Source organism: Buteo buteo, chromosome 8 (genome assembly GCF_964188355.1).
Source record: "Buteo buteo chromosome 8, bButBut1.hap1.1, whole genome shotgun sequence".
Taxonomy (NCBI): Eukaryota; Metazoa; Chordata; class Aves; order Accipitriformes; family Accipitridae; genus Buteo; species Buteo buteo.
Window position 1 is genome coordinate 25,756,034 of NC_134178.1, and position 23,842 is coordinate 25,779,875.

A 23,842-nucleotide genomic window follows, 5' to 3' on the forward strand; every position below is an offset into this window, starting at 1 on the left:
TTATGGCAACCAGGAAATAAGAGTATTTCATATATATTTGTAACAGCAGAAATGGTAATGTTGGTTTAGAAGAAAAATGCTGTGAATGGTAGAGCTCACCTGAAAAAAGAGCTAGTCTTAGAACACTCGTACTTTAAACACTGGATCTGATCTTTCATATACTAAATATATATTTTAATGCAGATATATAAGTCTAGGAATCAAAGGTATGAAATATCAGACTGGGGAAGCAATGAAACCTTTACTTGGATCACTGACATACGTCTGATCTTACTGCTGTTTTACCAAACTAGTCCTGCCTCATTTGATGGCTGACCTTTATGAATCAGGACAATCTTACTGTGCCATTTCCCTGTTCTAAAGTCCCACCTCAACAATACTCTTTGAACTGAAGCTTTATGTGCACCAATACTGATGTGCCTTTTCTTCATCCTGCTCACGCAAGTATTTCATCAGGTGGCATACTGCTCATAGCCAAACAAATAGTTGGTGCACACAGTTCCTCTGCATAGACTTTGCTATTCAAGCAAATAATATCTGTCTTGTTGGCCATGTTCATAGGAGGTTACTGAAAGACCAGAGACAAGCATATGTTTTTTTTATTCTAATATCTGGACTGCATCTTATAATGGAAGCAAACACCGTTCCAAGCAAACTCTGCTCATAGGCCAGTGCCTCTGTGCCATGTCCTGTCCTTGTAAGCCATAACACAGGTGAACCTCTACTATAATGCTCCAGCAGATCTCTAGATGACCTTTTTTTTTTTTTTTTTTGGGGGGGGGGGGGTGACCTTTTTTGTTTTTTTGTCTGTTTCTATACTAGCCAAATTTTGCCAAGTTTTCTGAGTTTGGGCAAACAGCACCAATACAAAAGCCAGTTTCCCAACTTCTCAGACTCTGCTAGCCATTTTGGAGGACTGTTAACAATTCTCAAAGAAAAAAATCACTGAAATACATATGGGCAAAATTTATGCTTGAAAATGCTTGATTAAATTCAGCTGAAACTTTTCAAAGTTTTGCTAAGTGTTTAATAGTTGAAAAGCAGTATTCTGTGGCAGTGAATGAGTAAAACACTAGCAGCTATAATGAATAACACTGATTTCATTGAGAATGTTTATATGAGTTATTATACCCTTTTACAGGTACCTCTGTACCTGAGGGTTTTGAAGACTGTATATATCTTCAAAGTGTTCTGGTCTACATCAGCTATTACTAAATTTATCTTAAATTTATTTGAGAAGCAGAAAAAGAACTGTACAGTGTATAGCTATTTCCACTTTAAAACTTTGTAATAAACAAGTCCGCATTTTCACTAACACTGTGACCTTGCAATGTTCACTACAATGGGAAACATTCCTTAGTATTTCATGTCTTGTTGCAGATACTGCTGCCAGGTAGGTGATTTATGCTTTTCTCATTTTGCCAATTTACAAGCACACTGATGAAGAATACCATTTTGATCATCTTACCCTAATTAGCCTTAATTATAGCCTTCTTCACATGGTAGTCTTTAGCGGTATCAGTATATATTTATCTGCAGGGCATATCGTGAGTACAGGAGGACATCATTCCCTGATTTGCATAAAGAGGATTTGGAGTTGTCATCTGGCTTTGTATGGAATAGCAATAATCTTCTTAAGACAGTTAAAAAACCCGACAAACACCTCACACTGTCATGTTTGGCAACGGTACAATATTTGTCACAAATTACACCCAAGAATCCAGTAAGAAATAACTTGCAGACCATTTATTTGAGTACATGTGGGCAGGCTACATTTCGCAGAAATACGGTTCAGATCCTTTAAGAACTTATTAAAAGAACAAATCTCTAGTGTACGCAAAATGAAAAAAGCAAGAAAGAGACTTGATGAGAGAAGAATACTTGGGACTAGTTGGTTAACATGTAAGAAGGTAAATCCCTTCTGTTTAATCAGCCCTGCTCATCCTAGGGCATCAAAGCGGGACTCCCACGTTGTTACTCACCACTTCATTTTTAGCTAGCATCATCGTGACCCTCAATTGCAACGTCCCTCTCGAAACTAAAATCATAAGCTAGCTAAACATGCTACCGACGCATTCTAACAGGTTTCCCTGAAAAAGCTGTGTGCCATACTACTTCTTTCGGGCTCCCTGCTGGAGAAAAGACTTGTCGTCTGCCGAAAGAGCTCCGTGGTCCTCGGCAGCTCCTGCACTTCAGTCGTTCCTGCCACGACACCCACTCCTTTCACAGGGCCCGCCCTGTGCAGGCTCCCCGGGGCTGCGGGGGACACAGGCCCCGCCGTCCGCAGCCGCCCGTCGCTCCCGCGCGCCGGGGGAGGGCGGGGGCCGCCGAGGGGCCGCCCCCCAGCCGCGCGCCGAGGCCTCCGCCGCAACAAAAGGCAACGCCGGGCACGAGGTGGCGGCCGCTGCCCGCCGCCTGTCAGTAGGGGGCGCTCGAGCTTCACCGTGCGGCGCTCCCGCTGGCCCGCGGACGGCGCGCGGCGGCAACGGCCGGCCTAACCGTCCTCTCGGAGCCGCCGCTGGCCTCTCACCGGCGTCTCCGCCCGCCCTGCTCTCCGTGTCTCCTCCTGGTCACCCCCTGCCCTGTTGCGACACCGGTCGCTTTTAAATTCCGTTGTCGTTCACGCTGCTCGTTCCCTTGGTTCCTGGCTCTTTTTCGGTGGTGGTTTGGGGTTTATTCTGCCGCTTGACAGTCTCTGTCGTGCATGTAGGCGGAGAGGGGCTGTTAGCCCTCGTTTCTTGGGGGTTACGCGGCCCCTTCTCTCACCGCCCCCTCCGCCGGCCTCCGGCGATCGCGGTCGGTTCCGCGAAACTTTCCCGCTGGCGGGAGTTGCACTGCAGCCGAGGGGCCCGGGGGAGGGCAGGGGAGGGCGCGGGGGACGCGAGGGGGGAGGTTGCTCGCTCCTGGTTTTCGGCTGAGCAAGCCCGCCAGTCCTACAGGCTTTGTAGGTCACGCGTGATGCGCTTTATTTATTTTATTTGCCACCTTTCCTTCCTTTTCTACAGAGCGGAGCAGCGGAAAAATCTCTGGGGAAGATCCTTTCGAGGGTCTCGCTCCCAAGTGTCTGTGTATGTGCGGAGAGGGAATGAATAATTAGAGAACAGCTCCATGAAACCACTTACCGAAAAATTAGCTGGCCGTTAAATGGGAAGCGGTGAGGAGCAATCATGTAAATTCTACCTATACCCAACCGTAGAGGAGAGGCAGGGGGCACCGCCTGCAGAAGACCTGATTTCCAGTCGCGTGGCTGTCGTCTCATATCGTCGTCCCCATCTCCCTACCCCGGGAGGAGAGGGACGCGTGGGTGTGGAGCACAGTGGTTTAGTCCACACCCCGCAGCTTCCCTTCCCCAGGCAGCCTCGGGAGCCGCGCTCATTCTCCTCCCTCTCCTTGCCAGCCGGTGTGTCCGCGGCGGCAGGAGGCGGAGGCGGCGGGAGAGGAGAGGAGAGCGGCGCGAGAGCGGCGGACGCCGGGCTGCCGGGGCCGCCCGGGAGAGCTGCGGCGGCGGGAGGGCCCCGCACCCCCTGCCGCACGCACCCCCGCCGCCGCCGCGACTGCTCGGCAGCAGCCCGCCGCCGCTCCCGCCCGCGGCGGCACCGCACTGGAGTTACTGCCCTCGAGCAGTTTCCGCTCTGGTTTTCAGTGAGGAGGGAGGTGTAGGGGACGGGGTTATTTTGAGGGGATGCTGAGAAAGCCGTTCCCCTCCTGTAGCACATTGCCTAGGCGTTCCTATTATGGAAGTTCAGTGAGAAACTCTGCAGCTTGAACTGATTTGGTAGAGAAAGGGAGAGAAAAGGGTAGGGGGAGGGCGAGAGGAAAGCAAAATAGCCAAACCAAGCCAATGATTTTCCTGCAAAGTGCCGGGAAGTTTGTGGAGCACTTTCTAGGAATCGGCTCCTCTCTCAGAGTCTCTCCTTGTCTTCCGAAGAAAGAGCTTGCTTTTGGATTGCCATGGATCCTAAAGAGAGTCTTAGACACACTTGAATAATTCCTCTGCTTGGGCCGGATTGGTGGGAATTTAGGAAGGAGTGTGTGTGCAAAGCAGAAGCTTTCGGAGCTCGCTTGCTGCTCTAATCTGTATGGATCTAAATGTGTCACATTCAAGACCTTTGCATCTGCAGCTTTTGATTTCAAGAATTCCCTTTCCACTTTAAGTAGCTGCTAGGAAACTGAAAACTTTTGGACCTACCTCTTGCTGGCTTTGGATACTTTTTTTTTTTTTTTTTTTTTTTTTTTGGATCTCTGTGGAATTGGCCTTGCAAACGATCGGGATTGCTTTTAATATGTCAAAATGGGTCTGCTGACGCCACTCCTGCTCTTTGGATTTGCATTTTTTCAGGTCTATGGTAAGTTCGCTTAATTTTAGATATGCCATTTCTGTGCAGAAATCCCTCGCATCTGAATCTGATTTGGGACAGCACATGGACGGCATTATAAGCTTTAACATTACAGAGCCTTAAGTTTGTTTCTGGTATGAAAATGGTATTTCGGGGCGGGGAGAGGGAGCAATGTGTGTTTCCAATAAGCAGTCCTTCCCGTCTGCTAACTTAATGAAAAACAGCTTATGAATGGAAGAATGTCAGCTTGAGGTAGTGTACCGCGCTAAATCTTTTATTTCGGCGGGGCGGGGGGAAGGAGAAAGGAAAGGCAGAGAGCTGTTGTAGCTGATGTTACTTAGGCTCCTTCTATTGTTAAACTTTCCGTCGGGAGAGCCAGCTGATGAAATAAATGGGTTAGCTCTGCCTCGGCTCCAGGTGAGGCGAACTGGCGAATTTCCAGAGTCCTTATACGCCTGCTAGGGCGCTGGCGAGAGGCAGGCAGGGCGGGGCGGGCGCGCGGGGCACAGCCCCAACCACCCGCCGTCACCCCCACCCACCCCCGCGGGGCCGGGCAGGTGCGGCGCGGCCGGCCGCCACCGTGGGGCGGGAGGGTCTTCCCGTCGTCTTCCCCCTCACCCTCTCGTGACGGGCTTTCCGGAGGGAGCGTTGTCAGGAAGCTTAGCAACGTCTGGGGGAAAGGGTGGATTCCCCCTCCGCCCCGGACTCTGCCCCCCCCCCCCCCTTTGGGTCTGCTCTGCGACACTTCTTGCAGTTCTCAAGTAATGGATGGGGAACTATAAATTAGCATCTTAAGGAAGTACGCTTCACTAGGGCGAGAACTCCAGTGCGAGGGTAAATTGTCTTTCAAAGTAGGGGTTGGCGCTGTGCTGCAGCATCGACGTTAGACGCCTTACAGCAGTTCAAGCACACAACTAGGAAGCGAGCATCTGTGACAGCATACAGTTCTACATGAGAATGTGCTGGGACCAAATGCTAGGCAGTCCCCCTAGTATTGAGTATTTGCATCTCGAAACAGTCTTTTAGACTTCAGGTGAATTTAATGTCTGGGGACCCTGGCTGGCTTTGCCTGCCTGTTAGAACAAACTTGGTTCCAGGAAGCTGCTTACAGCATTTACTCTATCAGTCCTGAAGCAAGGACTCTAGGTTTATTGTTTGCAGTCACAGGCTGCTTTGGGTCTTTCTCCCCCTCCTTTCATCTTCCCCCACCTCCTAGCAAGAAAGGAGGCAAAATAGATGAGAAGGAGACATTCAAGTGCGGTTTTACATTGGTTGCATAATATGCTGTGTTCAGTTTGGTCTACCAATGAGAAAATTTCTGCATAATGTATGTACATGCTAAACGGCAGGAGGTTTTAATTGTGAAAGGATGTAATGGAACATTTGTGTCTATCAGCATGATCATAGTTTTGTGGGGATTTTGTTTTCTGTTTGCTTTATTTTTTCCTACTGTAACGTGTAACATATTTTGATCCTTAACTTTAAGACCACCAGTATGGGAGATACCTTTGTATACAAACTGAAAACATCAGGCTGTAGAAATGTAATTATTAGTAAGTGTTTAAAATTGTATGTAGCTAGAAGGAATACAATTAAAGTGTTCAATGGAAGTGACAGAGTGAATCAGAGGAGCTTGGTATTACAGAATGTAATTAATGTACCAGGCTGTTTGGAGATATATGACACAAATGCAATTAACCAGTTTGCTGGAACGACAGGAGCAAGACATAATTTATTCTAGTTTTGTCATAGGGACCACAAGTAGAACCTTTGTTCTGGTTCAGCCTTATAGGACAAGGGTGGGAGGTGCAGGTGAAGCACATAGCTATTTTAGAGCTGGACCACTAGAAAAAAATGCCAAGGAACTGCCCAGAATAGATGTGATCCTCCCCTTTTGTGGGAAGATATTGCAGAGACTGTCAAGTTTGCCTACATTAACAACTCAAATAAATAATAAATAGCCTTGTGGATAGCACATCATGACCAAGTAGAGATAAGCTGTTATAGTTGTAATGACTAACAAGTAGCTTTGAAGAAATACTAGCGTGCAAGCTTGGCACACAGTACTTTTGTCTCTTTAGAAGCATAGTAATTACGATTACACCTTAGGGTGACATATACCACCAGTTGCTTTGAAAAGATATATATATATCAACATTAGCACTATTTGTAGTCTTTTAATTTAAGAACAAAGGCAACACCCAATAGACCACTTGTTTAATAGGTCCTTGGTTTGTTTTCTACGTTTGAAAGTTACCTTTTAGTGCATTTCTGGGTTTGAGAGTTTTTTGTTGTTGGGTTTGGGGCTTTTTGGGGTTTTTTTTGTTCTCTTGGCATCAGGTCCAGACAGAGAGAGACGCTGTAGCATTTGAGGCATGTTAGCCATACTTTTCCCTGTGGTGTTAGTTTTGTTTAGTGATTCAAAAGTGGTATTACACAGTGCATAATGGTGTAGATCAAAATGATAGTTTTTTCTTCTGAAGTTATTTTCTTTGTCTGTGCTTTTATGATACCTGGAAATTGCAAAGCTCAATGAAAATGGCAGAAAGCATGTGATACATATATATATATTTTACTTTATTTTTTTATTATTGTGCTTATGATTTTCCTGTAGACCTGCCCATGTTCTTGCAGTCTGTTCAGGGAATGACTGTAATTCTCTTTAGCTATCAATCTTACTTACTGTTCTTGAAAAAACAAACAAAAAATCAAATGCACAAAACCAACCCCAAACAACAAAACACTTTGCTAGACAGAGTCTGTACCATAAAATAAAACACTAGCTGTTATAGTCAAAACAGCTGTTTACATGTTTGGGTTTTTTTTATAGTTCAATTGATTTTTGTTTCATTGTTATGCATTTCTTATTATCTTTCTTCCAATCATTAGTAAAGCTTGAAAGAATGGATATTAACAGAAAAGTTCACAACTGCTGTGAACACAGGTGTGTGCATGTTACCACAGATACTAGTTTTAGTGGGCCAAACACTAGTTTTAGTGGTCCAAGCTCTGCCCTGGTAGGACTCATAGTGCTTTCAATGAAAATGACAACCTTTTATGTCAGGGCTGGCTTTTGGCCATTGTCCCTTGAAAACTGCAAGTGTGATGCTCTTGAATGTGTGATGGTGTTAAAGGTATATGAGAATAATTCTGTAAAAGCAGCATTTTTATCTCTATATTAGTGTATTTCAAAAGCACTTATTTCACTTATTTTCTTAATGAAAAGTATGTATCTGAAACAGTGGGGTGGCTCAAGCATCCTGTCTTTTCCTTCATTTTTTTTTCTTTTTTTTCTTCTAAATTCATTTTATTTCACACCAGTGAGCTACACATCTGTGGCCTTGTGCAGGTCTCTGTTGCCTATCGGAAAACATGGCTTATATATAAAGCTAGAGTATATTCTTCCAGTGACTATTTGAGCTGACAGGGTCTTGATCTCTCATGTGAGTTTTGCTGTTGATGGATAACCTTTGCTTCTGTGGAATGTGTGCATTTGAATGCATTAAGAGTGAAATTCTGAAGTGGAGTTTGCAGTGTTGTTTCCTTTAGCTTGTTCTTCCATAGGACCCAATTCTGCAGAACATTTAAGTGAGTGCTTCCATCTCTTATCCAGAATCTTACTGAAGTTAATAAGAATTCAAACATGTGCTCCCAGTTATAATCCTATGCTTTAAAACTTTGCTGACTAGGGATGAATTTATGCCCATCATGAAACATTTTGCTGAATTAGTCTTAGTATTTTGCTTTCTTTGCTTCCTGTCTGGTAAGTTGTTATTGCAACAACATATGTGTATGTGCAAGAGACAGGCAATGAGGCAATCCTGTCATTGCACTTCCAGAGAGGGATATGTTTGAAAAGTAGTGTGATAATCCAAATAATTTGTTTTGTTCCTTTGCTAATTTGGTAGGCTGCAAAAGGTCTGATACCCCACAATCCTTTCAGAAAAGTTAGAATAGGGTTTTTTAAACTTTTCTGTGAGCTGCACTTACTACAATAATCCTCCCTTAGGACCTTTCTGGAATGATGAGGTTGAGATTGCTGAAGGAAAATAAGTTTTGGCAAGGCAGGCTAAAGATATGTAACCTTAAAATTAGACAAAAGGATTTAAGTATATTTTTAAGGATGCATAAAAAAGCATCAAGGAGATGCACCAAAAAATTCAGAGAGAGGAAATGGAGGCTTTAGCTAGTCTGTCCAGTTAACTCTGTTTCCAGGAGTTGCTTTTCTATAGCAGTGCTATGTAGACTCAGCACAAAATTCAAGACATGCTCTGTCCGCTGCTGAACCATTTAGTGGAAATTACTAAAGAGTATGCAATGGCTTTTTAGCCATTTGCTCCCCTTGAATTGCTATTCAAATATTGATCTCGGCTAAATAGATTGCTAACAGGTTCTGTACATTCTGTTTCAGCCACCTAAGAGGAACACTGCTGTCAGGTTTTATCTGTTATCTCAGCTGGCATGGCAGAGGTTGCTCTTCCTGTGGCTGCCATCTGGCTCACCACTCTCATACCAACCTTGTGGAGGATACTTAGTAATCATATTGATGCTTTTTCTTGCCAAGAGGCTAGGTTACTGGTGCTTTTTTCTACATTTCTATAGAAATCTCTTTATTTTGTGTGCAGAAGAAAGCAAGTATTCGCTCTTGCCAAATAAATAAATGTGTTAGTTTTTTTGTTTCTGACTGAACAGACATTTCTTACATGTAACTGCTGAATTTTTACAGCACATTTATTGTTACCCAAGCTTTCTTGTACTTACATTTTTATAGTATGTCTTGTATACTCAAAAAAAATTCCTTTAAATTTTGGTACGTAGAAGAGTACAGAAGCTGATCTTAAATCACTGCTTCAGAGAGAATGTTGAGGATACCTTTTAGACAGGACTAGTCATGTGGACAGTTAGTTATGAGATCTTTGAATGCAAAATTATTGCACAGAAATAAAGATTTGTGGATGTAGATTGTAGTCTCATCATCTTTACTTTCACACCTGGCTTCTACTATACAATGCAACCTGTGGACTCTCTGCCCTTGAAATTGTGTCCAGAAATAAGATTGAGTTGTCAGTGTTGTCCTCACCTCAAACCCTTTCCTTAACAAAATAACTGTTAATCACCTGTGGTTAATACTTTTTGTTGTTATAGTGGATAATTAAACAAGGTCCTATTAATTTAGGACCTGATCTTGCACCACTGGAATCTGTAGCAATTTTGCTATTGACTCCTTTGTGTGAAAGACCTCAAAAGCAGGTGATGATATCTTGACTTACTGCAAGTAAAAGCTTGCATCTTAATTTATGTATTGTAATCTTGTTACAAGAAGAAGTTGGCTTGTTGCTACATCCTTCCATGGGGATAGCTTCCAAATACCAGAGGGTACAAGTGCCTGTTGATGCTTCAGTCCCGCTTACTCCTTACCTGTTCCTATAGCACTCTCTTTACTAGTGCAGAGTATCCCTTTGTAATCAGAAAGCTGCTGCTTGTGCTGGGTCGTAGATGTAATGATATGCATTCTTAATATTTTTTCAAGCCAAAAGTTCATGAAGTAAGAAATGGCTTTTTAATTCCATCTCTGCAGTTTATCTTGGCTTTGCTGCCATGGAAGAAATCCAAGATGTGCTCTTAATTTTATTAAAATAATAACCTTCATCAATAAATACACGAACAACAATAGACAAACTAACCAGTAGTACCTATGTAATAACCTGCTGATACTTATATTGAGCCACTGTGCTCTAGTGGCGAAGCCTAACTGAGTCATCTTCGTATTATGGACAAATGTGATGTGACGATACTAATTTAGACAATGTTCTGGCAGAAGTAGCTTGTGCACATGCATTGAACTTGCTGTCTTCACCACTCTCCCCCAGGTATTTTTTTTGGCTAAGCAAATAATTTGTAAACTCACTAAATAATGGTTATTATCTGCAGATCTCCAAGTTAACACATCTGTTTCACTGGGTTTTATGCTAACTTTCCAGTTACATTCTAGACAGATTTGCAAACATCCTTCCCTGTGCTTAATTTCTCTTTGAGCTTAATTGCACTGCAAAACCATGTCGGTATCATCCACAAAACTTCATTTTGCTTAATGATAAAGTTACTCGTTTGTCTTGGTGTTTCTACCAGGAAACAATGTATCTTTGGCTTGCTGATAACTGAAAGCCACTGATCTTCTAGTGATTCCAGTGTGTATTTTGGAACCTATTGAGATTGTGTACATCCAGGTTCTACTGCAGACTTTTTACACTATTATTTGTCCTGGCTGTGGAGATACTCATTCAGTTCTACCTACTGATGTGAATGATGACTGGAACAACACAAAGCATTTTCAAATTAATTCCTCATCATCTTCAGGTGCTCATTGCATAAGACACCATTCCAAGCTTGATTGGGAACAACCTTAATGATATGTGATATTTGCTTGCAGAATTAACCCTTCTTGTCAGTGAGTCTTCATTGTACTCCTTCAGTTTCAGCAGAATTATTCAGTCTCACTACAGTGAAAGACAGTGGCCTGCATTTGTACTATTTTGTGCTTTGTTATATTTTACTTTTATTTTCTCTCATCACTTTTTTTCAGATTAATCGGGAGAACAGTTTATTTGGTCTGATAGATGGAAATGAACTGGTAGGATGAGTGGGGATGCCAGGAGTTAAAGTATGGTCTTACTCATTAGAGTTTATCTAAATGATTATGCCACAATGTCTGTTGTGGCATATGGTCTTTTAGTTTGTATTTATGCATTGCCTATATAGCTTCAGTGTAGTGTGCCAAGGCGAGAAGAGTATCTCTGTAATATGCTTGTCATAAATGCAGATTGGACAAATACATAAAGAATAAATGGCCAGCAGCAAGTTGTAAAACACAGTAAACTGTAGTTCACTTCTATTAATCACTTGCCATTGATTGCAAGAGAAACTGAGTGGAAAAAAATTTAACCTTTTAAAACCAAAATGTCAGGTAAATAACATCAGTCAACTTGTTTCTCGTTCATAGTGAATGGAGGGACTGTTCATGCCAGGGTGCCAGAGGTACTTTTTTTACTGCTGTGAAAATGTCAAGAGTTAAGAAGCAGTTATGAGAAGTATTTTAATGCTGCATGAACCCTATAATCATGGGTTTTAGAGCTGTCATTCTGTGCAGTTTTCAAAGTCCACATGTCCGGTAGCCCAGATGACTTCATCCTGGCAAAAGGAGTGGTCAATTTTAACAGTTTATGTTGTATCCTAAGGAGAACTCTGTAGCTAAAGGATGGACAAAATTTGTTTCGTATCAGTATTATGAAAAATTCAAATGGCATAGCAATGCTGTTGGACTAGGAGCTAGTTGGAAAAGATGTGTTTTCTTCACTTGGATTTCCTTTCCCTAACCAACTTTATCTTCTCTTTGGGATTGTCACTCCACAGTGGAGGCTGCAGAAAAAGGATCTGTGGGTCCATCCTCCTCACCTTTTGGAGATGAAATCTTGTGGTCAGTGTATTATATTACCTTCAAGACCTGGAGATACTTATTGGTCCTGCATGTACAGTAGCACTGCCCTGTTCTGACAATTTTCTCGAGAGAGACATGACACTGTAAGCTAGGAGAAGTGGGATAGTAGCCTGGTTCCAGGTCCATGGCTTGATGGGTTAAAGGACAACCCCATTTTGAAGTAGAGAATGAGGGGAGAGGGACTAGCAGAGAAGCTAGGCTACAGAGCATGTGGCTGTCTTAGGCAGCGTAAGGAGTGAAAAGGGGAGCAAAACACTACTGTCATGCTTAACGTGATAGTGCCAATGCCTGATAACGTCAGGGTTGTTCTATGCACAGTATGTTTAGGCTTTTATCATTGCTATGTCATCTGTACATCACTTATCCATGAAGTGAATAAACCTTTCTGTTAAATTGTTTGAGTCCAGATTTGTTTGGAGTGGCTGCAAGAAAATGCTAAATTGTAATTTGATGCAGTGAACTAAGGTCTTTGCTGGCTTTAACTTGATGCACTGCAGAAGTGCTGTGATAGATTGGCTGGGTATTTTGTGTGTATGTTTTTATGATACATAAGGGAAATTCAGTGGGCTAACTAAAATAGTTGGTTTACATAAAGGCAACAGCTATTAAACAAAGGACTTTCAGTGGAAAAAAATAACTATCAGAAGTACTGCAGGCTGCGTTTTACCCTTGATCTATTACATCTGTTCTGTTACCAAACTGGATTTTAATATATGATGCTTTGATTTTCAGCTAGTCCATGTGATGTGTCTATTCAGATGTATGCCTGAATTATAAACTTCTGTGTTTTTTTTTCTTCTGCATGAATTTGATTCATTGTCATAAACTGTGCAATATGGTGTTTACCTAATGAGACCAGACAGTTTGATCTGCAAGATTAAGTCCTATGGGGTAAAATTCCAACTTTTGGAACAGAGGGATCCTATGATAAATTTGTCTTTTAGTACTGTTGTCTTTAAACATCTAAGAATAGTTCTCTGTGTGTGTACATCTAGATTTTTAAAAAAGTTTTTATCTCTGTAGAGATATAATTATATCTATACACGCTTATAATGAAAGAAAATAACTTTAGAAGCTGTATGGAATAGAATTTATGTCCCTGAAGGCAAAACTGTAAACGGTAGTAGGAACTGTTAGAACACTGAATTAAAATAAAATGAAATGTGTGACAAGTAGACAAATAGATATTTGATTAAATATGAATCAGTGTAAAACAGAACCGTTTATTATTATTGTTTACTGAATCCTTTTTGACAACTGTTCAATTTAGGATGAAATGCAAAAGAACATATGTCTGGCTTTGTACGACCCCGAATTTCTCTGTTTTCCCTTTCAGGAGACAACATGCCTTTTTTTCCCCCTAAATGATTTTTGGTTGCTAGGAGAAGTACAGTAGTCTGCCCTGCTCTTATCTGCAGTAAAACCGAAGAGTGTAGTGAGGTAAAGAGAGGGGCAAAGCACAGTATAGGCCATGAATCACAAGTTGTCTCTAATATGTCCACTTTGTTCGCAGTTTTTCTTTGAAAACTTTTGTTTTTACTAATGGTGTTTCTTTTCAGCTGATCTCTCAAAGACATTCAGAGTGTGAAAAAATTGTGCTGTTAAGAGTCCACTCAGAGGAACAAAAAAAGGGAGGGGAGACTTTGAGACTTATTCATGGGGTCACAGTGGTAGCAATGTGCAACTCAATGAATAGCTTCAATCAGCTGCTGTTAAAACTGGATGATTGATACCTTCTGGTTTTTGCTAGGACTAGAAAGTACACAGAAAGTCTTCATAGTGGTCCTGCCAGTTTTAATGAAAGATGCTGAAGTTGTTTACAAACCATCTTCACACTTCAGTATATGCAGTATTCTTGAAGCATGTCTGCAGAATAATAACGTTGCATACATTTGTTAAAATTAGAAAGAATTGTTAATAATCATGCTACTCTTGCTCTAGTTTGTGAAACCTTTTATTCACTCTAAATCATGCTTTTTGAATTAACTGTGTACTGTGGCAAGAATCACTTGACCATCACCTCCTATAATGATCTAAAAGTGTGCTTCACCAAATGTCATTGGCTACTTTTAAACCTTTGCAGTTAAAAACGGTTTTATGTAGCTGGATATTATAACAGGTATAAGTGATTAGACAATATTGTCTATATTAACTCTCCTGATTTCAATAGTCTATTATGGCAGATCTCACTTGAAATTAATTGCAGAATGAATGTATAGACAATATATTCTTTCCATAAGTGCTTGATGAAACCTAGCATTAAGAGCAGTCTTAAAACAATGATTATATCTCTCAAGAAACATTGCTGAAAAAGTCATGTGTGTGAGTCCTATGAATGAGGAAATAGAACATGTGACTGCAGAGAACTGTGATTTGTGCTGCAGAAACAGATGACTGCCTGTGAACAGAGTGGGCCTCTATATCATTCCTTAACAGGAATAAGTGGTGAGTGGCTAAGGGTCTCATTACCAATTTAGAATATCTTGTTGGCTCAATTTAACAACATGCAGATAATAGAGAAATTCAATGATGATGTAATTGGAAAAATAGTGCAGCAACTTGTACCAATTTGTTATTCCCATTTGAGCAAAATAGGTTTCACCCATATTTCTGAGGGTATTGGGTGACCTGGCAGTACTGGATTCAGTCCCAGTGTAATTTAATGGACTTTGTGTCTGTTTAGGTCAGGGCTGAATTTGCCCCTGGGGAAAGATGAAGACGGAAGAGTTGTAAGTTAAATTAGAGGGAGCTGGCTCTATCTTACAGTCTGCTGATGGGGGTGGGAGTGTGTGTGTGTGGTTCTTCTGTGTGTGGCAGGTTTGTTTTTTTCCTCCTGATCCACACAGACTTTAGGAGTAATTTAAATACCATCTACAGTACAACTGAGTTTTCAGTTAGTTCTATGAAAGCTGCAAGTGCTGAGACCAAGGATTTTCCCTCATAAATTACAGCAGATGTTGCCTCAGTCATTCTTCAGTGCTAGCCTGCAAGTGCCATTGTCCTTCTTCCTGCTGAGAACTGCATGGGAAAACATGCGTTTTTGTCACTGCATGTAGATATTGGTTAGCAAAAATCAGATTAACTATTAATATAAAGGACATGCCCAGTACCAGTCGGGAACTCCGTGGCAGAAGGGAGAATGAGATTTGGTCCCTAAGAACACAGTTGATGGTGGGAGAGGTGTGCTAGTGTTAATGGTGAAGGAAGAAGGGATAACTTGAACTGATGTTGCTGCTGCATCTCTTCATCTGGCATTTAAAGCAAGGCAACTTTTGAGGCCCAGGAGGATGAGAATCACAGACCCATGAGTCTGTCCGTTAGTAACAGTTTTCCGTCCTGTTACTTGATGGTCCCACCACACTGCATTATGAAAGAGAAAAAAGGTAGAGGGTGATTCAGCACTGCTAGATTTGGGACGGGGGCTAGTGGGGAGCAGACACAGGTGCAGTGAAACATTGAGCTATTCCTTTCTTTCCTCATCTTTTCCCTCTGTCCTCAGCTGTGTGTTTCTGGGAGTCCGAATATGCTAAGGAAGGAGTTGGGAAAGAAGTGGTAGCTCTGGATCTGAACCTGTCTGCATGGTGACATTCAGCTGTCTGTTCTTCCTGTTCTTGCATTTTCCTCTTCATTGAACTTAACGTGCCAAATGAAGTATCATTTCTTCAGAGAATTCGTCTGTCCCTCAGCCCAGTTCATTTGTAGAATAAACTTCTTTCAGATTAAGTAGTATACATCTATTTAAATAAGGACCAGCTATAGCTACAATATTCAAGTGGAGAAGTAAGGAATGAAGGCAGGTTTACGTATGCTTTTCTTGTCATGATATGGAACAAATCTATGACCATTTCTTATTTTTTCTTTCTCCCCTCTTGTTAAATCTATTTCCTAGATTTTTTCTGTAATGAAAGATGTGTGTAGCTTGCTTGGCAAGTGTCAAATATGAACTCTCCTCACTGTCAATGCTTTGTATTTGTAATTTTAGAACGTTTTCCTCTGCATAGGCCAGAAAATGAGAAACATCTTAGCTTACTACAGAGAAATCGCTGGAGTTGAAACTTTAGATTTATTCTAGGCGATGGAGAAAAATATGCTCTTGTGTTTACAGATTTTCATTCCCTGTGCTCTTTGTCTGCTACTTCTGTCCATGTTCGATGTTTCATTCATGTAGCTTGCCTCCTTATATTTCATAGAAAGAAGACTTTCTTCTATCTTGTTTTCTTGTCAATTGATTTAGTTTCTTTTCCAGCTTTTTCCTGTTCATCCCATTCTTCTCTGGTTGGTTTAGGTTGCTGTTTTCTAACCATGTTGCTTGAATGTGAAGAATGAAAGGACTGAAATAACAGAAAAAGTTGAGGGGAAGGTAGTGTTGGTGATGGAGGAAAGATTGTAAGAAACTTTGTTCTTTGGCAGGATTACTTGGTGAATTCTGTGTACATAGGTAACGTTTTGTGGAGGCAGAATCTTCTGCTAGCCCTAACAAGTGCCTTGAATAAATTTAAAAACAAACAAACAAGTTTACAGGTGTAAGCCAAATTTTGTGTGAAGTTGGAAAGAGGTACCTTCCTGAACACTTAACCACGTCTCAAGTCTACCTTTTAGTTTTGAAGCACATAAGTCTCCACTCTGTCATGGAGAATCCTCTTCTTCAGTCTAGAGAGAATTACAGATAACTATGTTTGTAAGTGATTTGTTGGTTTCCTAGTCTTACGAACCGTTGAACTTTATCCATTTATAAAATATCCATACATAGATGGGCAATCAACTTTAAATACCTAAGCTGATTTTTAATGTTCTACAAAGTTGTAAACAATTAACATTAAAAGGCAAAAGATACTAGGCAGGCATGAACTGAAGAGTAACAGCATTCAAGGAAATTATTGTGCTGATACTACTGTTGAAATGATTGATATTATTTGAAGACTTAATTTCCATTATGTGTATATAATCTATACATGATATACAATATTATACGTAATACAATACATACTATACAATACATCTTGTAAGAGAAATCTCTTAACTTAATAGGTAAGCTGGGTAAAATACTTTCTGGGTGAAAATTTAAATTGTTTTTGTTTGTTGCCTTTTTTTTCCCCCCTAATTCACAGTTGATCTTAGTTGAAGATCAAATGTTATTTTTTGTAATGGCTATGTCTTGTAACTTATATGAAATACTGACTCAGCAGAAGATGCTGGGACTTTTGTCATCAGCATCAGCAGGGCCACAGTTTTGTTTTTGGAGTGTTTGGCAATGTGGGAGGCTAATGCAAAGAAGAAAGTTTTGTGGAATTTTTTTATAATTACAGAAGAGATTGACTTAAAACTAAACATAAACTTGTAATCAGGAGGTTAACAGATGCAAGAAGCTTCACCTGTGCTCTGTTAGACTAGTGGGAAGCCAAGATAATGATGCGCAACACACCTAGTAGTAAACAGTGTAGTCAGCAGCTTGAGCAAGAAGTCTGTAACACCATGAAAACTACATTATTTCATCTTCAAATGAAGGCTGACTATTGACTTATGGAGAGCACCTTCAGCTGTATCTGCCTTGAGGACTACAATTTTCACTATTAGGGAAGCCACAAATCTATTCTAAACCACGTTTGTAATAAATTTGCAACAAACTTCTTCCATACCTCTTAGCATTTGTGAGCAGGTGTCTTACTAGGCCGCTTGGTATTTCCAGTGCAGTCACAAGGATGAACTAAATTCTGGCACTCTAGATGAAGGTGATACAGGAGTTATTGGTCATTTGAAGGGGACAGAGAATAACTGGGTGCAAGGCTTGTTCTCTTCTGCTATCCACAATTGTACTTTTGGCATGTTTTGAGATGGTCTCAGTGTGTACTTGAAAGGCCCAAGTCTGTATTTTACCTTATATACTATCATCAAACTCTAGGCCAGACTTTGTTAAAGGCTACATCACATTAATCCCATGGTATTCCTGTTAATGTAGCATGCAGGTATTTTTGTCCTATGAGAAATCACCAAGAAAGCTTCATGGGAATGGGGCAGTGCCTCCTGGGCTTGTCTTCTAAGTGGAGTGAAGGAATAATTTCTCAACACCTGATATGTTTTGCTATCATGCCTGGGTAAGCATATAGAGGGAAAAGGGTGCAGCATGAAGGAGCTGAGCTGGAGCCATGGCTTAGCATGCTTCTTGCGTATTACTTGCATTGTGAAACTTGGGCTGCTGCAGAAACTGCAGATGGGGAATATTTTAGCAACAGCTAGAACAAAGCACAGTGTTTTTCCTGGATGCCCAGAACACCCTTATGCCAATTCAGAATTCGGGGTTTTGGGGAAAAGAATTCTAAGGTCATTTTTAGAGGAAGATGGATTCCTGAGAGTTTGAAACTTCTGAAGACAGATATCCATGCAGTCATAGATGCAATATATCTACTCTCCCCCCCCAGTGCCTTTGGAAATTAATTTCCTAGAGCTTCAGACTTTTGTTTAACACTTTGAACAGACAGGCAGCATTCTCACATCTAACAAGTGTCATATATTAAGCTGGGGAGAGAAAATGTAGAGAAGGTTAGTTTTAATATGGGCTTGGATGGAGGCATGTTGCCTAGTGAATCACTAATACCACATCCTGCAGTGTTATGAGTGCTAGTGGTTTCCTGTTCAGATACAACTCTTGCCCAGCTTCCTTCACTTACAAGCCTCACAGGGTCATAATTCTTACATCTACCTTAGAAAGAAGATAGGTTACAAGTTTGGACTAGCAGAGATGAAGCATTTTGAACAAGTTTCTTTGGAAGTGAGATTTCAGTGGAGAAATTGAAACAGTGCTATGCAGGAACAAAAAAGTTCAGCCTGTACACTAAGTACCTGGAGAGGAAATAGGTTCTTTGATATTCTATGCTGAATGTTTAGAAGGCTTTTCAAATTGTAGTTTGCTTGCAAATATTAAAGCGTTTTTATAATGTGATATGTATTGGTTGCATATGCATGTGATATAAATAAAACCTAACTGGATGCTGTAAGCCAAAGAAATAAATCAGCCAGTAATTCTATTGCATATATACTTGGTACAACCATCTTGAAGAGCTGTAAATAGATACTGCTTATTACTTTTGCTTGCATTTATTTTTGCTTTAAATGGCAAATAAAACTATTGTTAACAGACCTTAAAATCACTTGGAGGATATTTACTTAGATCATTTTGAGGAGAGGAATGAAAGTCCTTGTTAAAATAGTTGTTAATAGTGTCTGAGTGTCGGGACAAGTAGATAAATTGTCAGTAGAAACAACTAAAGATTTTGCTTTCATGTCTTCAAGAAAGAAATTATGTAGAGGGTTTATACACACTTTTCCAAGTGCTTATGCTATGAGTTACTTTTTTGTGGAAAAAGCTGGGTCCAAGAGGGGAAAAAAAAAAAAGAGAATAAAAATCAGAGTAGCAGTTTCACTAAGTATCAGTTGGCCTAAAACAACTTAAGAAGTGAAAGAAACATAGTAGAAAAATAAGTACCCATCTCACAGACTTATCTTCTTTTGTGCCTTTCCAAATATGTCAAAATCGGCAAAAATATTACTATGGTTTCAGTAACTTCTCTAAAAGTAGATCTTGCTGGTTTTGGGTTTTTTTTCCCATTAATGGAGGAGCTTTTGCTTTGTAAGGATTTTTGGAGGCTTTTGTCACTGCCAGTAAATATGGCAAAAATAGGATAGGAGATCAGTCCATTAAAGTGTTTGAGTGTTCACAGAATATATACCTAATATAATGTAAATGTTACTGGCTCTTGTTCCCCTTCCCCGTCATGGGGGATAATCAATACATATGCTTCAGAATACTTCCCTTGACAAAGTGAGATAGGCAATGATGATAGATGTGGCTAACTGTCTGGCAGCATGCCTGTCTCTTTGATAAACCAAATATTTGGGACTTCTAGAAAAATATTGTTAAAACATAATATTCCTGCCATCTGGCACTTCTTCACTTCACAAAGTGATATGCTTTGCAGGTAAGTGAGAAGTGCTTCTTAAGAAGTTCAACATGACAGAATTCAGAATATTGAGACTTGGTGAAGATTCATTTATTATATAAACAGTTAATAAAAGTAGTAAGGGGAGGCGGAACAGTTGCTGATTTCTTGTGCTGTAGAGATTTAACTTTTGGTTGCATAAATGAAGAGATTCATAATGTACCTTACCATCTATATTCATGTTTATTTTTAATCCTTCAAGTGGTCTGAGGAGATGGACTAGCTTTCGATTAGAATCTGCAGAATGCCAGCAAACTAGATAGTAGGAAGGATTAATGAAAAAATCATTCTGCTAAGTTTCATCTCAGCCTAGGTATAACTAGGTATATAAAGCTTCTCTGTTCATGCAAAGAAGTTTTTTATTTCCAACCCAGATTTTACAGTTTAAGATACAATTTTGTACTTAACGGATCCAAATAAGAACACAAGAAAAACAAATAAACCTCCTCAGACAGAGAATAGGTTTCAAAATCCCTTTAAAAAATACTGTGAGCATTCCATGTTTGCAAATAATGGATCTTTGATTTTGTTAAACTCCATTCCATTCACTATAAGTTTTTATGTATAATAAATCTTAATTTCAATTCTGAGAACTGTTACATAGCCTTTTGTTACATGGCGCTTTTGGGCCACAGATAAATTAGGCATTTGAACAATACAAAAATGAAAATTCCTAGATTTTTTTTTTTTTTTAATATTGAGAATTAGAGGGTGCAAGTCTTGACATTTTGTAGCAAAACTAGACTTGTGCCCAGGCACATGAATGCAGCCTGTTCACTTGCTGGATACTAACATACAGTAATGTTAAAACACAAAGTGCTAAAAAAGAATCGGTGTTGTATCTCAAAACTCACACTGAAAATACCAAATAAAAAAAAATCTTGACTCTGCTTGCACTCCATTCATTGAAAGGCCCCTGAGGATAAAGGTATAGGTGACTATTAGATTACATTAATCTATATTCTCCATGAACTGTTGGGTCCCCAGTTATGATAAAATACTGGTAAGTCTACATAAGTTGGTTTATTATGGCCCATATACTGGTATACCTTAGGACTTAATAGGCTAATACTGCTCTAGACATATCTTGTCCCATTAATTTGCTCTGTGCAAAGATTGATAGTGAATTACACCAGCTCTTGTATGGTGAGAAGATGCCATCTGTGAAGGCGGCAGTTGTCCACTTCTGCATTGAAGTAAGTTTATGATGGCTGTGTGACACAAGATGTGTCAGACTTTGGCTTCTTTTGCATTCTTCTTAATTAGTAGCTCTTGATCAAAGCCATGAGGAATATTATGGGCTCTAAACTGACAGAACTGTGTGATGTTCTTGCACAGTGTTTGCCTGAAGGCTGAATGACACGTTGGTGGGGTTGAGACAGCACAAATGGTGGTTTCATAAAGTTAGGGGGATTTTTGAACCTTTAAATTATAGAGAACTCTTGTCTGTTGGAATATTCTTTTGAGGAATTATTTTAATTCTTTCATTCACTAATCTATGTTCCTTCATTTATTATTTTATTCCGTGTGTTTCAAAATGCCTTTCAATTCAAGCAGCACTTGAGCGAGTGATGTCGCTTATTAGTGTTATTTGTAAGCTAGAAGTGATCTCCTAATTTGAAGAACTTCAATCAATTATCATCATGCTTCATATTGATTAGGTTTTGTTATTTTAGGGCAACTGGCTGTCTTTCAACATTCCTATTTACAGTTTGAAAACTTAGCCACTGATAAAATGGCACTAACTTTTTTTTTTTATACATGACATGGAAGGCATACAGATTTGGGGGTAAAAATGTAGTCTGAAAGATATCATTTTAAACATGAAAGAGGGAGGTTTATGCTTCTTGTAAATAAGAGGTATGGGTGGATTGTTGGATGGAGTGGTGGCCTTTCACCTCCAAGGCAACAGTTTAAATTAATCCCTAGATCCTAAGTTAATTGAGATAAATGGTTTTAGCTTTGTTCCTAGTGTAAAGTAGTCCGTATCACAAAATCACCATACATCTGTTTTTTGCAAACTTGGCATAATTGGCATCCTCTTGGGACTGAATTGGCATTGAAAGTGAACTATTTCTTATTGCTTAGGAAGGTGTTCCCTCTAGGTCAGGATAAATGTCATTGTCGTGTCTGTGACAGAAATCTGCTTCTGCCTCTGCTAATAATCCATAGCTGAAAGATTTGTCAGAAATGTTTATAAGTGCTATAGCTGTTCCTTTTAAATCAAAAAAACAACTTCAGAGTAAAGTAAGTAAATCAGTATGAGGCAGGGACCTTACTTTCTGACATCTGGTAGGAATTCAAATGCTCAGAGACATTAAAATTGCCTAATTTACGATTTGCTCATGACAGGTAGCCTAACAATTCAATGATGGCCTTTAGAACTTTATGAAAAACAGACATGTGGGAAGAAGTATAAATTAATGTAGAATATGTTATTATTTACTAAGGACTAGGTTGAACTTGAGTGAAGGAAAGCATGTGGCTTTCCTTCCCCACTTTCCCTGGAGGATTCCTAGGAATTGCAATTCCTTCTCTCTTCTTTTATTGTGAGGGTGGTGAGACACTGGAACAGGTTGCCCAGAGAAGCTGTGGATGCCCCATCCCTGGAAGTGTTCAAGGCCAGGTTGGATGGGGCTTTGAGCAGCCTGGTCTAGTGGAAGGTGTCCCTGCCCATGGCAGGGGGGTTGGAACTAGATGATCTTTAAGGTCCCTTCCAACCCAAACCATTCTATGATTCTATTACATGTAGATGTGGTACTTAGGGACATGGTTTAGTGGTAGACTTGCTAGTATTAGGTTTACAGTTGGGCTCAATGATCTTAAAGATCTTTTCCAACCTAAATGATGCTATGATTCTATCCTTCCTCCAAGGGAAAAGCAATATGTATTGGACTGCTGTTGGCTGGAGAGTTTTTGTTTGTTTTCCTGCTCTTGCTCTTAGGTCTGCTGGACTGAAGCTTTGGAGCTAGGGTCCTGTACCTCAGGTTTTTTAGCTGGTAGGAGATCTGGAGGAGTGAAGAACTGAATACACAGCTTTTAACCTGTGCCTCAGTTTTAACCCCTAGCCTGAACTGAAGTGTTGGGAGGCAATGGGGGAAGCTGCATCTGCATTTTGACCATCTTATTTCGTTTGGTGTTACCCAAGGCAGTGTTCCAGGTGAGGGCTTAGTGTGCTAAGTGCTGTCTTAGCATGGGTGGAGGACATCCTTTCCCAAAATCTTTAGATTTAGACAAGGATTGCAAAAAGTATTTATATAGGACACGAATTGGGGGAAAATATCCAGGAAGACAATGGGTCATATTCATTGAGTTCTGTTTGTTCTCTTCTGGTACCAAGAAGAGAAGTAACTTGAACATGGAATGCTGTCAAATTGCATATATTTATATATATCTCTTAGCTAATTAGGGAACAATTTTCTTAAATTCAGGGAAGATTACAGCTTTTTTTCATGCTGATTTGCTTATGTTCCTGTTTGAAAGCAGAACACAAATCTTATTTGTTTTGCGTGTAAAAAATATTAGGTTTTGAAAAATTATTTGTAAAAAATATCTAGTTTATCAGATGTCTTTTTATATGAAGAACTTGAAAAATACTTTACTTAGTAGTGTTTGGTTCATTTTTATAAAGCATGCAGACATGCATTTATGAAGGAATCAGAGAAACTGCTTCATATGTGTCCTTAGCAGGATTTTATATAAGTTAACACAGATGTCTTAAATCTGAGTAACGTTTGGGCTACATATTAGGTCACATTTAATTATATGTTTGAAAGTGTGCAGTTTTTGCTTCAATAACAGGTGTCTGGGTGAACAGGAGGGGAGGAGAGAGGAAGGGGAAGAAAAAACCCAACCCTTTTCTCCAATTGTCATGGTCTCCAAAAAAACATGGAATGAACCATCTTATTGTATGATTCATGCTAGCTAGTTACTGTGATTTCTAGTGATAGCAGATGGATAGAATTTTGTGGTAAATTTTCTTAGATGAGCAGTTTTATTAAAACAGGCATCTCATG

General features: G+C 40.1%; 1 protein-coding gene across 1 annotated transcript in view; it reads left to right on the top strand.

The window, feature by feature from the left end:
- The first annotated feature begins 3,802 nt into the window (after positions 1-3,802).
- ROBO2 (roundabout guidance receptor 2) overlaps positions 3,803-23,842 on the top strand; it is a 438,049-nt gene continuing 418,009 nt past the window's right edge. The window contains exon 1 of the mRNA XM_075033940.1: positions 3,803-4,346. Within this exon, the coding sequence (XP_074890041.1) occupies positions 4,292-4,346 (55 nt within the window). The 5' untranslated portion in view covers positions 3,803-4,291. The remainder of the gene's footprint in view (positions 4,347-23,842) is intronic.